The sequence below is a fragment of the Notolabrus celidotus genome, chromosome 18 (genome assembly GCF_009762535.1).
Source record: "Notolabrus celidotus isolate fNotCel1 chromosome 18, fNotCel1.pri, whole genome shotgun sequence".
NCBI lineage: Eukaryota > Metazoa > Chordata > Actinopteri > Labriformes > Labridae > Notolabrus > Notolabrus celidotus.
In genome coordinates this window covers 29,928,660-29,940,509 of record NC_048289.1, presented here as the reverse complement: position 1 = coordinate 29,940,509, position 11,850 = coordinate 29,928,660, and the positions used below count along the sequence as shown (strand labels likewise).

Here is an 11,850-nt window from a genome sequence, read left to right as displayed (position 1 = left end):
ATACTGTAAAACTTCACATTTCAAATAAACAAACTGCCTCACAGAAAGCTTTCATTGGTTTGTTTCCAAGAGAACGATTAAAAAAGCTGACACCAAACTATCAAACTATTAAGCTACAGCTAAGAGACATTTAGCTTAGCTTAGCATTAAGACTGGAATTATGGGAACCCTGCCAGCCTGGCGCGCATATTCATGTAACACTGATGAGATCAACGTGTTGATGATGTTTTAACTTCTAACAGAGCCAGGCTAACACTCCTCTATGCTCCCAGTTTTATGCTAAGCTAAGCTAATCCCCCTCTGGATCAAGGTCAACACTTACTGCAGACACATCAGAGTGTTAGTCCCAACTTTGAGCTCCATGAGAGGAAGATGATTTACCAAAATGTCTGGCTGTTGTGTCACTGCTGCACTGCAGAGCCAGTCTCCAATGTGTGTGTGTGTGTGCGTGTGTGTGTGTGTGTTTCAGACGGACAGTGGCTGTGCGGTGCCCGTGCCCTCTCTCCACTGCCAGAGGATCGCTCGTGCCAAGTGGGAGTTTTTGTTCGGGACCCCTGCTGAGGAGGCTGCCAGCAGGGGGGAGAAAAGTGAGAGCATGTCCACCTCAATTTCATCTAGTTACTGCTCTTTCATCTCAGACTAGAGCGGACTGTTTTCATCCCTCCTTCCTCCGGCCTTCAGAGGAATATAAGTCAAAGGAATCCAAAGGAAATAGAGAGGATAGTCGTGTTTGATATCAGCGTGTCAGTGTGTGTAGTCTCGTGAGTGATCCCGTGTGATGGAGAGGTGCAAGAAGATGCAGCTCAGTTTGCAGCAGAGTCAGTTGTGCATGCAGATTTACATCAAACATGATGATTGATGTTTGATGAATGTTTATACTCTACAAAAGCGGATTTTAACTCCATCTTTCTGACCTCTCCGGTGTAGTAAGTAGTTGGTGCTCCAGCCTCATTTTGGTCTGACCAGATCAAGTGTTGTGATCCTGATGTGGACCACAGATGATGATGTTTAACCCTCTCCACCTGCAGATTATCTGGAAACCTCCACAGCTCCTCCCAGTGGTAACTCCAGTGAGTCTCCCACCCCGACTCCCCCCTCCTCCCTGCCGATGCTCTCTGCCAATCACGAGGTCCAGCACGTGGAGGTCGAGCTGGTGACCCCTCCTCCGACTATCATCGGGACTTCGCCCAAAACCGGCATCATCCGGCGCACTTTGAAGTACTCGGAAACCGACCTGGACGCCGTTCCTCTGCGCTGCTACAGAGAGACGGACATCGACGAGGTGCTGCTGGCCGAGCAGGAAGACGCAGACTCAGCGTTTGGGAGTAACCGCAGCGTTCAGGGCACCTCGGGGACGGGAAGCAGCCCTCTGGGAGGTCAGGCCTACAGGGGGATGAATGGGGAGGAGGCAGGGGTGAAGGAGGAGGAAGAAGAGGAGGAAGATGATGATGAGGAAGAAGATGAGGAAGAGATGGTAAGCTGGGCCAGCGTGAGGATGCAAGGGGACAACAGGAAGCAGCGGTCAGCGGCGGAGGAGGCGCCTGAGGTGTTCGGTCACCTTCTGAAGAGGTGAACATGAAACACATGCAGAAACACACTATTTATTTATCTAATTATTTATTTATTTATTTATTTATTTATTTATTTATTTACTTATTTATTAACTTTTCAGGATTTATTGTTTGTCCAGTCCCCTCTTACAGACAGGACTCAGTCTGATCTCATCTTAATCCACCATGAGCAGAGCACTTTGCAGCATTTAGCAAGTTACAGTGGCAAGGACAAACTTCCTTTAACAGGCAGAAACCTCCAGCAGGACCAGACTGTTGTTAGACACACATCTGCTGAGACTGTGTTGGAGAGAGGGATAGAGGGAGATGAAGAGAGAGATGATAGTGGAGAGACGGATAGTAGTAGTTGTAGCAGCTGGAGTCTGGCACGTCCACAGCAGCAGAGATCCAGAGGAACCTACGAGACAAGGGAGCTCAGGGACTCCAGAAAGGTCTATGGTTAGTAACTTTAATGGGACAGGAAGAGTTAAAGTAAGAGACAGTGGGTGAGACAGGATCCCAGTGTGTCAGTCTGAGCCTATAGCAGCATAAATAAGACCTGGTCCAAGCCTGATCCAGCTCTAACTATAAGCTTTATCAAAAAGGAAAGTTTGAAGCCTACTCTTAAAAGTAGAGAGGGTGTCTGCCTCCCGGACCCTGACTGGTAGATGATTCCAAAGGAACGGGGCCTGATAACTGAAGGCTCTACCTCCCATACTACTTTTAGAGACTTTAGGTACTGATGGAGGAAGAAACGTTCTTCTCTTTTGCTTACAGTTACAGTGGCAAGGACAAACTTCCTTTAACAGGCAGAAACCTCCAGCAGGACCAGACTCATGTTAGACACACATCTGCTGAGACCGTGTTGGAGAGAGGGATAGAGGGAGATGAAGAGAGAGAGAGATGATAGTGATGATAGATACTTTTAAAAGTAGAGAGGGTGTCTGCCTCCTGGACCCTGACTCGTAGTGTTGACAATACCATCTATATAACTTACAGACACAAGTATCTCCTAATGTCTTAAACACAAAGTAAATAAAACTGGATTCATCTGAACAACTGGGGCGTGTATAGTCTATGTCCTCATGTGGCCTTCAGGTGCTGCTGGGATTTTACTGTAGCAGTGTGTCATTAATTCAGAAAAACAGAGCAGATTTTTTCTTGTCTCATGTGAATGCGATACACCACCATAGTTCTCTCATTAGTTGTCATTAGTAATGATAACGCTCGTCACTGTAATGATAGAATCTGACAGACTGGGTCTCTCGTCGTCGTTGTGTGCCAGCAGGGCGAAGCTAAGCTGTACAACCTTTAAAGTGACAGCTGTAGTTTATCACTGCTGTGGTTTTTCAGAGCGGGTTTAACCCTCCTGTTATAGATAGATAGATAGATAGATAGATAGATAGATAGATAGATAGATAGATAGATAGATAGATCTTTATTTGTCCTTAATAAGGAGATTTGTTGCCACCGTCTGTACAGGAATACATGTATGAACACAATAACCATAAACATCCACCCAGCCTCACAGCAATGGTGCCCCGCATCCCACAAATATACACACCAGACACATATGCACACATTGGGCACATATAAAACACACCGAACACATATGAACACACAGGACACATATAAACACACCGGACACATATAAACACACCGGACACATATATGCACACCGGACACGTATAAACACACCGGACACATATAAACACACCGGACACATATAAACACACCGGACACATATATACACACCGGACACATATAAACACACCGAACACATCTGAACACACCGGACACATATAAACACACCGGACACATATAAACACACCGGACACATATAAACACACCGGACACATATAAACACACCGGACACATATAAACACACCGAACACATCTGAACACACCGGACACATATAAACACACCGGACACATATAAACACACCGGACACATATATGCACACCGGACACATATAAACACACCGGACACATATAAACACACCGGACACATATAAACACACCGGACACATATAAACACACCAAACACATATAAACACACTGAACACATATGAACACACCGGACACATATAAACACACCGGACACATATAAACACACCGGACACATATAAACACACCGGACACATATATGCACACCGGACACATATAAACACACCGGACACATATAAACACACCGGACACATATAAACACACCGGACACATATAAACACACCAAACACATATAAACACACTGAACACATATGAACACACCGGACACATATAAACACACCGGACACATATAAACACACCGGACACATATAAACACACCGAACACATCTGAACACACCGGACACATATAAACACACCGGACACATATAAACACACCGGACACATATAAACACACCGGACACATATAAACACACCGGACACATATAAACACACCGAACACATCTGAACACACCGGACACATATAAACACACCGGACACATATAAACACACCGGACACATATAAACACACCGAACACATATGAACACACCGGACACATATGAACACACCGGACACATATAAACACACCGGACACATATAAACACACCGGACACATATGAACACACCGGACACATATAAAACACACCGAACACATATGAACACACCGAACACATATGAACACACCGAACCCATATAAACACACCGAACACATATGAACACACCGAACCCATATAAACACACCGGACACATATGAACACACCGAACACATATAAAACACACCGAACACATATGAACACACCGAACCCATATAAACACACCGAACACATATGAACACACCGAACCCATATAAACACACCGGACACATATAAACACACCGAACACATATGAACACACCGGACACATATAAACACACCGAACACATATGAACACACCGAACCCATATAAACACACCGGACACATATAAACACACCGGACACATATGAACACACCGGACACATATAAACACACCGAACACATATAAAACACACCGAACACATATAAACACACCGAACACATATGAACACACCGGACACATATAAACACACCGAACACATATAAACACACCGAACACATATGAACACACCGAACCCATATAAACACACCGAACACATATGAACACACCGAACCCATATAAACACACCGGACACATATAAACACACCGAACACATATGAACACACCGGACACATATGAACACACCGGACACATATAAACACACCGGACACATATATGCACACCGGACACATATAAACACACCGGACACATATAAACACACCGGACACATATAAACACACCGGACACATATAAACACACCGGACACATTACAGTGGCATTCTGTTTAGCAGTGCTATGGCCGATGGGACGAAGCTTCTGCCAAACCGGGCTCGCCTACAGTAAGGGGATCTGTACCTGCGACCGGAGGGGAGTAGTGTGAAGACCGAGTAGAGGGGGTGTTGGGAGTCCAGTGTTATAGTCCGTGCTCTGCGTATGATGGCTCTGTTGTTGAGGTCAGACAGGTTGGGTGTGGGGAGGCGGATGATTTTGGTGGCAGTGTTTGTGGTGTGTATGAGTTTGTTTTTGTTGGAGACAGTTAGCATGTTGTAGTAGCAGGGGGAACAGTAGAGGAGAATGGGTTGGATGATGCTTTGGTACAGTAACAGTAGAAGGTGGGGGGGAGACAGAAAGTGCTTTGAGTTTGCGGATGGCAGAGAGTCTTTGTTGGCAGCGTTTGTGAATGTCAGTGGTGTGTTGATCAAAGTTGAGTTTATTGTCCAGGGTGAGTCCGAGATATTTGAAGTGGTATGTTCGTCTCTCTGGAACAGCAGTAATGTTCCTGGGTCAATTTGACCTGGGGCATATTCAATTATCCAAATATCAGAACCCCCAAAAATCCAAATACACATGTTTTCAAATCTAATTTTTAACTCCATTACTAACCATTTAAATCAAGATTAAGTTCAGTGGTGTTCTTTAATCCTCACAGATCATGGTTAATGAGGATAACTCAATTGTTTTCATTCAAATTCATGTTAAAACTGTTTTAATGTACATTGGAAAGCCCTAAATATAAATACTATAGTTTTACATGACATAGATTTTTGTTTATTTTATTTTACATTTAGAATTTTTGTTCATAAATCAACACAACACCTCTTCTGTCACATGCTGCCCAGATTTTTTATGCTGCATTTAGCAGGTTTGGAAGGAATATATTGCCTAAAATAGACTTTAAAAAGGGTCAATTTGACCCACAACATAACAGGAGGGTTGAAGAGTTGGTTATGTTTTAAAAAATACACAAATACAGGACTTTAAGAATCATACATACACACTAGAGTTTGACTTTATAACATCATGAGGATTCGCTGCCTGTGTGATGTCTTTCTAAATCAGCGTCCAGGCCTCAGGGTGGAGATTGGGATCAGACTGTAGTCACCTTAGTGCCTGACTCCAGACTCCAGAAAGCTGGATGTTTGTGTCACAACAATCTAAAAATACTCACCAACACTCTGGTGTAGCAGGATTTTCCCCTGACCTACATTTTAATGTGAGTTTGGACTTCACCCATATCCTATTTTTCAAATAGATCATAAACAGGTTTGATGACATTTATGCTCGAATTAGTCACAACTCTCTCACGGTGTCACATCCTGTCATGGAGACACTAATGAAAGGAAGAATAAGGGTTCTTTGTGGAGATGTTTCCTTGTTGACACATGTTGAATTGTTTATTATTAGTGAGCTCTCTCTCTCTCTCTCTCTCTCTCTCTCTCTCTCTCTCTCTCTCTCTCTCTCTCTCTCTGTTCAGGCCGATGGAAACTTTTTTTGACAACCACCATCCGGCCCTGAAGTCCCCCATCCTGGTCTCCGGTCCTCGTTTGGCGGCGGAGGACACCTTCAGCCGCCACTTCGAGAGCATCATGGAGTCTCACCGCGCCAAAGGGACGTCGTACAACAGCCTGGACAGCGAGGAGCTGCTCACGTCCAGCACCCAAACGGTCCTGACCTTTGACCTCCCCACACTAACCCCTGCTATCCACGCTCCGGTCTGCCAGAGCGCCCGGCAGATCGTGCAGCTCAGCTTCGCCCCGCTGGCACACGATGAGAGGCCCAGTCTGTCCGATTCTATCTTTACGATGACGGGGGACTCGGACGCCACCAGAGCACCGTCCAGCGAGAGGCTGAGCAGCGGGTCAGACGACACGCCGCACAGAGGGCAGGACTGCACTCAGCTGGGGAGCAGCTGGTACAGCAACCTGTCTTTCACTTTACCAAGGTGAGTCAACAACACAACAAGACATCAGGAATATTAACGCGTGAAACTCAAGCATGATGGGAAGATAAACGGATGAGCAGGTGAAGCTTTCAGGCTCTCTGCCAAAAAATGTTGAAGCTTTGAAGCCTCTGACTCGTCACAGTGACATCTGGTGGCTGTAAAACTTATTGCAGCTCTCTTAGAGACAGCCTGAAGCACCTGAACACCTCACTGCTTTCTTTGTTTTATCCTAATGTCTTAGAAATAAAAGCCTAATCACTTTAGTTCACATACTTCCTTTAAATATTTTCACTTTATTGCAATATATTGCAATTAAAACACCTTGCGTTATCACAAAGCTCTAATATTTAAGATTTTTGCAGACATAAAACATTATTTAACATATTTTGTGTAGTTCCATGAGCACCTTTTTGGTCTCATGTCTTTTATCATCATAATAGATTGTTATAAATGTGTCGGTCACACAGTTTTTATCTGTAAATCTGTCCTGACTGTCAACCTGATGAAGCTCTTTTCAAAGCTCAGGCGACAATGAAAGCTTCAGGTAAAACAAGCTTCCTTAAGTGTAAAATACTGTCCACTAAACTGCAGCACACCTGCATACATGCATCACTCTGTCCACTTGGGGGCAGTACCACACACTATACACACTTCACTGTCATGTAAAGAAAAGATGAATGAATGAGTTTGCAGATGTTTATAATTGGACACAAAGCAGCATTTGCTTCCAAACACCTGTAAGAAGTTTAAAATTCCTCTCCTTCTTTGCTCCATTTTGGTCTCCACCACCTCCCGAGGGAAATGCTTGCTTTGCATTGATTTTGGCATCCCGTGTAGACAAAGCAGGACCCTTTATCACTTCACTAATTTCATCCTGTACATGTGGAATAAGTATTTCCTCCTCCTCTATTTTAACAGACCGATGATCGAGTGTCTTTGCCGTTGAAAGCATTAAAGAGACTATAATTAGTGTGCACTTAAACGCCTCATCTGACACCTTCCCAGACAGGCAGTGGGTTCAGACATTATAAATAACTGTATAGTATGAATAAGTCGCCTTGCTGAGGGTTGTCTTTCCTTTTGTAGCTCATGTGGGGGCATCAATATTAATTTCAATCTGTTACATAATGAGTTAAAAACTCCTCACTGGTGCTTTAATTCGTCCGTGTATTGATTGTCTGTCGTTTTATTTGCACTTGCCATGTGAGAAACACAATTTCGTTCAGCTGTATACAAGCTATCCAGTTTAATGACAATAAAAGTTTGACTTGTCTTGACTTAATTATATATATCATATTATAATTATATAATTAAAGTTCATTATAAATATTTATACCATGTGAAACATTTGTTGATACCTTTATTGTTGATTAATTGTATTTTTATTCTATATATCTATTATTAATAATTATTATTAGTGTTATTATTGTTCTTATTATAATTATTACTATTATTATTATGAATTGTTATTATTATTATTGATATTATAATTGTAGTAATTATAATTATTTATAATAATTATTATTATTATTGTTACTACTATTAATAATACAAATAGTAAGTGTTATAAGTATTATTATTATAAGTAGTAGTATTAGTATTATTAATAATACTTATAATAGTTATTATTATTATGTATCTATTTTATTTATTATTTTTATTATTAAATAGTATTTATATTTTTTTACTATAATTTTTTTTTTTTGTACTCTATTTTTTCTTCCTTTATTTTTGTAACTTCTACTTGCTCTATCTCTGTGTTGCAACAACCAAATTCCCCCCGGGATCAATAAGGTATTATCTAATCCCAAAACTCTCTGGGAGCTAGGATCGTCAAAAACACGACACTTTTGGACACCACATGTTTCAAAAAGATGTAATATTTTCCTCTTTTATACTCAATAGCATCAAAAAGCACCAAACCTTTAAAAAACAACAGATCCACTGTTTCATTTTCACCCCTAAAGCTGTCGTGAGAGAAGTGAGAGAGCAACAAGTGACTTCCTCCCCTTTGATGCTGTGGTTTTATAAAAGAGGCTTTGTGATCATTTGATTCTTACAAGTATTAAATCAAAGTAGGAAACTTTGGGGGCATGACTAGTCGGGTCGCAAAATGTGAACCTAAAAGATTGGAGCCTGTTTTAGCAGCAGATAAACGCACATGTTAGTGACACATGCTGCTTATGTTGTCATCATATTTAAGGATAAGTGAGGGAAGTAGCTGATGGTGTTGAAAACTGATATTCATGCGACCTCTGCTTTAGTGATTCAGTGAAGATCTGGGTCATGTTTGTTGTTGCATGAAGTTTTCCTCCTCTGTACACTCGAACACAGCGAGTAGGAGTGCACAGTCATCATATCAAACACACCACTCGTCATAGTTTTAAAAGTACAGCACGCAAATATGTGTGTTAGTCTCTCAGGACTGAACCCTGTTTTATTTAAACCTGTCTCATTTGAATGAAGTTCTGCAGGATCTCTTGGAGCTGTCACAAACTGAAGCCGTTCTGAGTTATTTCTGTGTAAACGCGGTTGTGATTGGCTCCTTGCTACGGTCAGTTCCCTGCTAATGGGCTGCTGTCAGTCTCCAGAGTGTCTCCGTCTGTGCAGAGCGGTGCTGCAGTGCTATTCTGGAGCTGAGAGTGAAGGTCGCTACAAGGCTGCGTGTGGTCCCTCTGCTGTGTGCCAGGCAGCCGGTGTGTGTATGTGTGTGTGTGTGCGCTCCATCTGCGCTATCTGTGGGTGTTTAGGTGTGTGCATGCACCTGTATCAGTAGGTGAATTTTGATGTGCAAGCTTTTGTTTCTGTGTGTGTGTGTGTGTGTGTGAGGTCCAGGCATGTCAGACAGGAGCAGATGGCTGCTGCAGACTCACCTTGGCCGTGTGAGTCTCAAAGACTTCATTTTAACTTCTTGCAGCTCCCATCTGCAGCACGGAGACTTTATTTACATCCCAGATCCTTTGTCTTAATGCTGTCTTCATAAAAACATATTCAACTTCTCCACATCAATAAATCAGCTTTCTTAAGCATCCTAAATCTCCAATCTTCAAGATGTGATTCAACATGATTCTGCAGAAATCGGTGACATCACTCCCTGTGGCTTCATGTGTAAATGATCTCAGCAGAGCTCCTCCTCCTCCTCCCGTGTGAACCGGCTCTGTTGTGGATGTCATCCTAACTTACTGTGACAGCACTGCAGAGGTAGAGTGACTGCACCGGGTCACCTTGCTGTTTCGACCACTAGGTGGCAGAAGAGGATAGCTCAGAGTTTCTGATGAGTGCATGATGCAGGTGGGTCAGTTAGAGGTGATTTATATCTGTGTCGATTTCAGGGAGACAGACTCAAAGGTAGCAGAGGTATAAAAGTGTGATTACTAATTTAACATCTTTACTGAAGTAGAAGTGAGAAAGAAAAGACTGAATGTGCTCAAAGCATAAAAGTAGTCCTCTTAAGAAATGTCTACCAGCTAACCAAACCTCAGGTTACAGTTTGCTGGTTGACTTTCATCCTCATCACTACAAGCTCTCCTTGATGTTCATGATGCTGCTAACTTAAAGTGCAAGGTGCAAGGAACCAGTTTTTCTCTGTTATTTTTCTGCAACATTCAGATAGAATCATAGACTGTATAAAATATGGATGTAGTATCTGTGACATCCATCTGTTTCTGAAGCGCTGTTTTGAGGGCAATCGGTCACCATATTGCTTCTGTCGAGCGATTGTGACGTAAAGAGGCGGGCTTTGAGCCTCCTAGCCAACAGCTGCAGCGTTCCCACCTGTCAATCACGTCAGCTGTGCCTCTCATTGGAAGACTCGTAATCTCAATATCTTTGACATTGCCACTTCACCAACTTCACCCTCCGTACAGTGTGTGCCGATCAAGAAATGAGCTATCCAGACTATACTTGTTTTTTGAACCAGGCTGTAAACATGTTTATTTCTGCTGTAAAGATTGTCTTTTTGAATGGGTGTGTATGTGGTTTCCTGTGTCTCTGCAGCCAGCCTCAAGTGGATGCTCGAGGAACTGCAGTTTTAGCACTTCCGCATTGGCTTCATATTTTAAGACCGGAGGTTGCCGCTTGATTAAAATGCTGAACACAACCTAACTTCATCTGAGCTAGTGTGAGTAAAGAGGCGGGCCTTTAGCCTTTTTGCTAACAGCTACAGTGTGCCCACCTCTCGATCAAGTCAGCAATGTCCTTATTTAGGCAAAACACGTAAGTTTAATGTCTTAATGATTGAGTTATAAATGAATTCACCCCACAAACATGTTTATTTCTGCTGTAAAGATCGTCTCTTTTGAATGGGTGTGTATGTGGTTTCCTGTGTCTCTGCAGCCAGCCTCAAGTGGACACTCGTGGAACTGCAGTTTTAGCACTTCCGCATTGGCTTCATATTTTTAGACCCGAGGTTGCCGCTTGATTAAGATGCTGAACACAACCTAACTTCATCTGAGCTAGTGTGAGTAAAGAGGCGGGCCTTTAGCCTTTTTGCTAACAGCTACAGTGTGCCCACCTCTCAATCAAGTCAGCCATGTCCTTATTTGGGCAAAACACATAAGTTTAATGTCTTAACAATGGAGTTAGAATTGAATTCACCCCCGTCCAGTGTGTGCCGATCAAGAAATGAGCTATCCAGACTACACTCATCTTTTGTACCAGGCTGTAAACATGTTTATTTCTACTGTAAAGATCGTCTTCTTTGAATGGATGTGTATGTGGTTTCCTGTGTTTCTGCAGCCAGCCTCAAGTGGACGCTTAAGGAACTGCAGTTTTAGCACTTCTGCATGGGCTTCATATTTTAAGACCGGAGGTTGCTGCTTCGGTAGAATTAGTCCTGAAGTTGTAAAGGCAGCATGCATTGAAGCAAAGTTAGCTCAGAAGTTTTCGGTCCATTGAGTCTTGTTCTTCTCCTGTGGTATGTTGGTGTCTCTGTCAGAGTCACTCTTGTTTTAGTCTGGTTGTATTTTTGTCTCTTTTGAAGTCTGCAGACCAGAACAGCAGG

The 11,850-nt window shown here is 42.8% G+C and overlaps 1 protein-coding gene across 3 annotated transcripts in view; it reads left to right on the top strand.

Moving 5' to 3' along the window:
• Nucleotides 1–11,850, top strand: part of LOC117829816 — a 133,609-nt gene that overhangs the window by 48,265 nt on the left and 73,494 nt on the right. For all 3 annotated transcript variants that reach the window (XM_034707511.1, XM_034707510.1, XM_034707509.1), the window contains 3 exons: nt 470–587; nt 1,029–1,569; nt 6,381–6,848. In XM_034707511.1, coding sequence (XP_034563402.1) covers nt 470–587; nt 1,029–1,569; nt 6,381–6,848 — 1,127 coding nt within the window. The remainder of the gene's footprint in view (nt 1–469; nt 588–1,028; nt 1,570–6,380; nt 6,849–11,850) is intronic.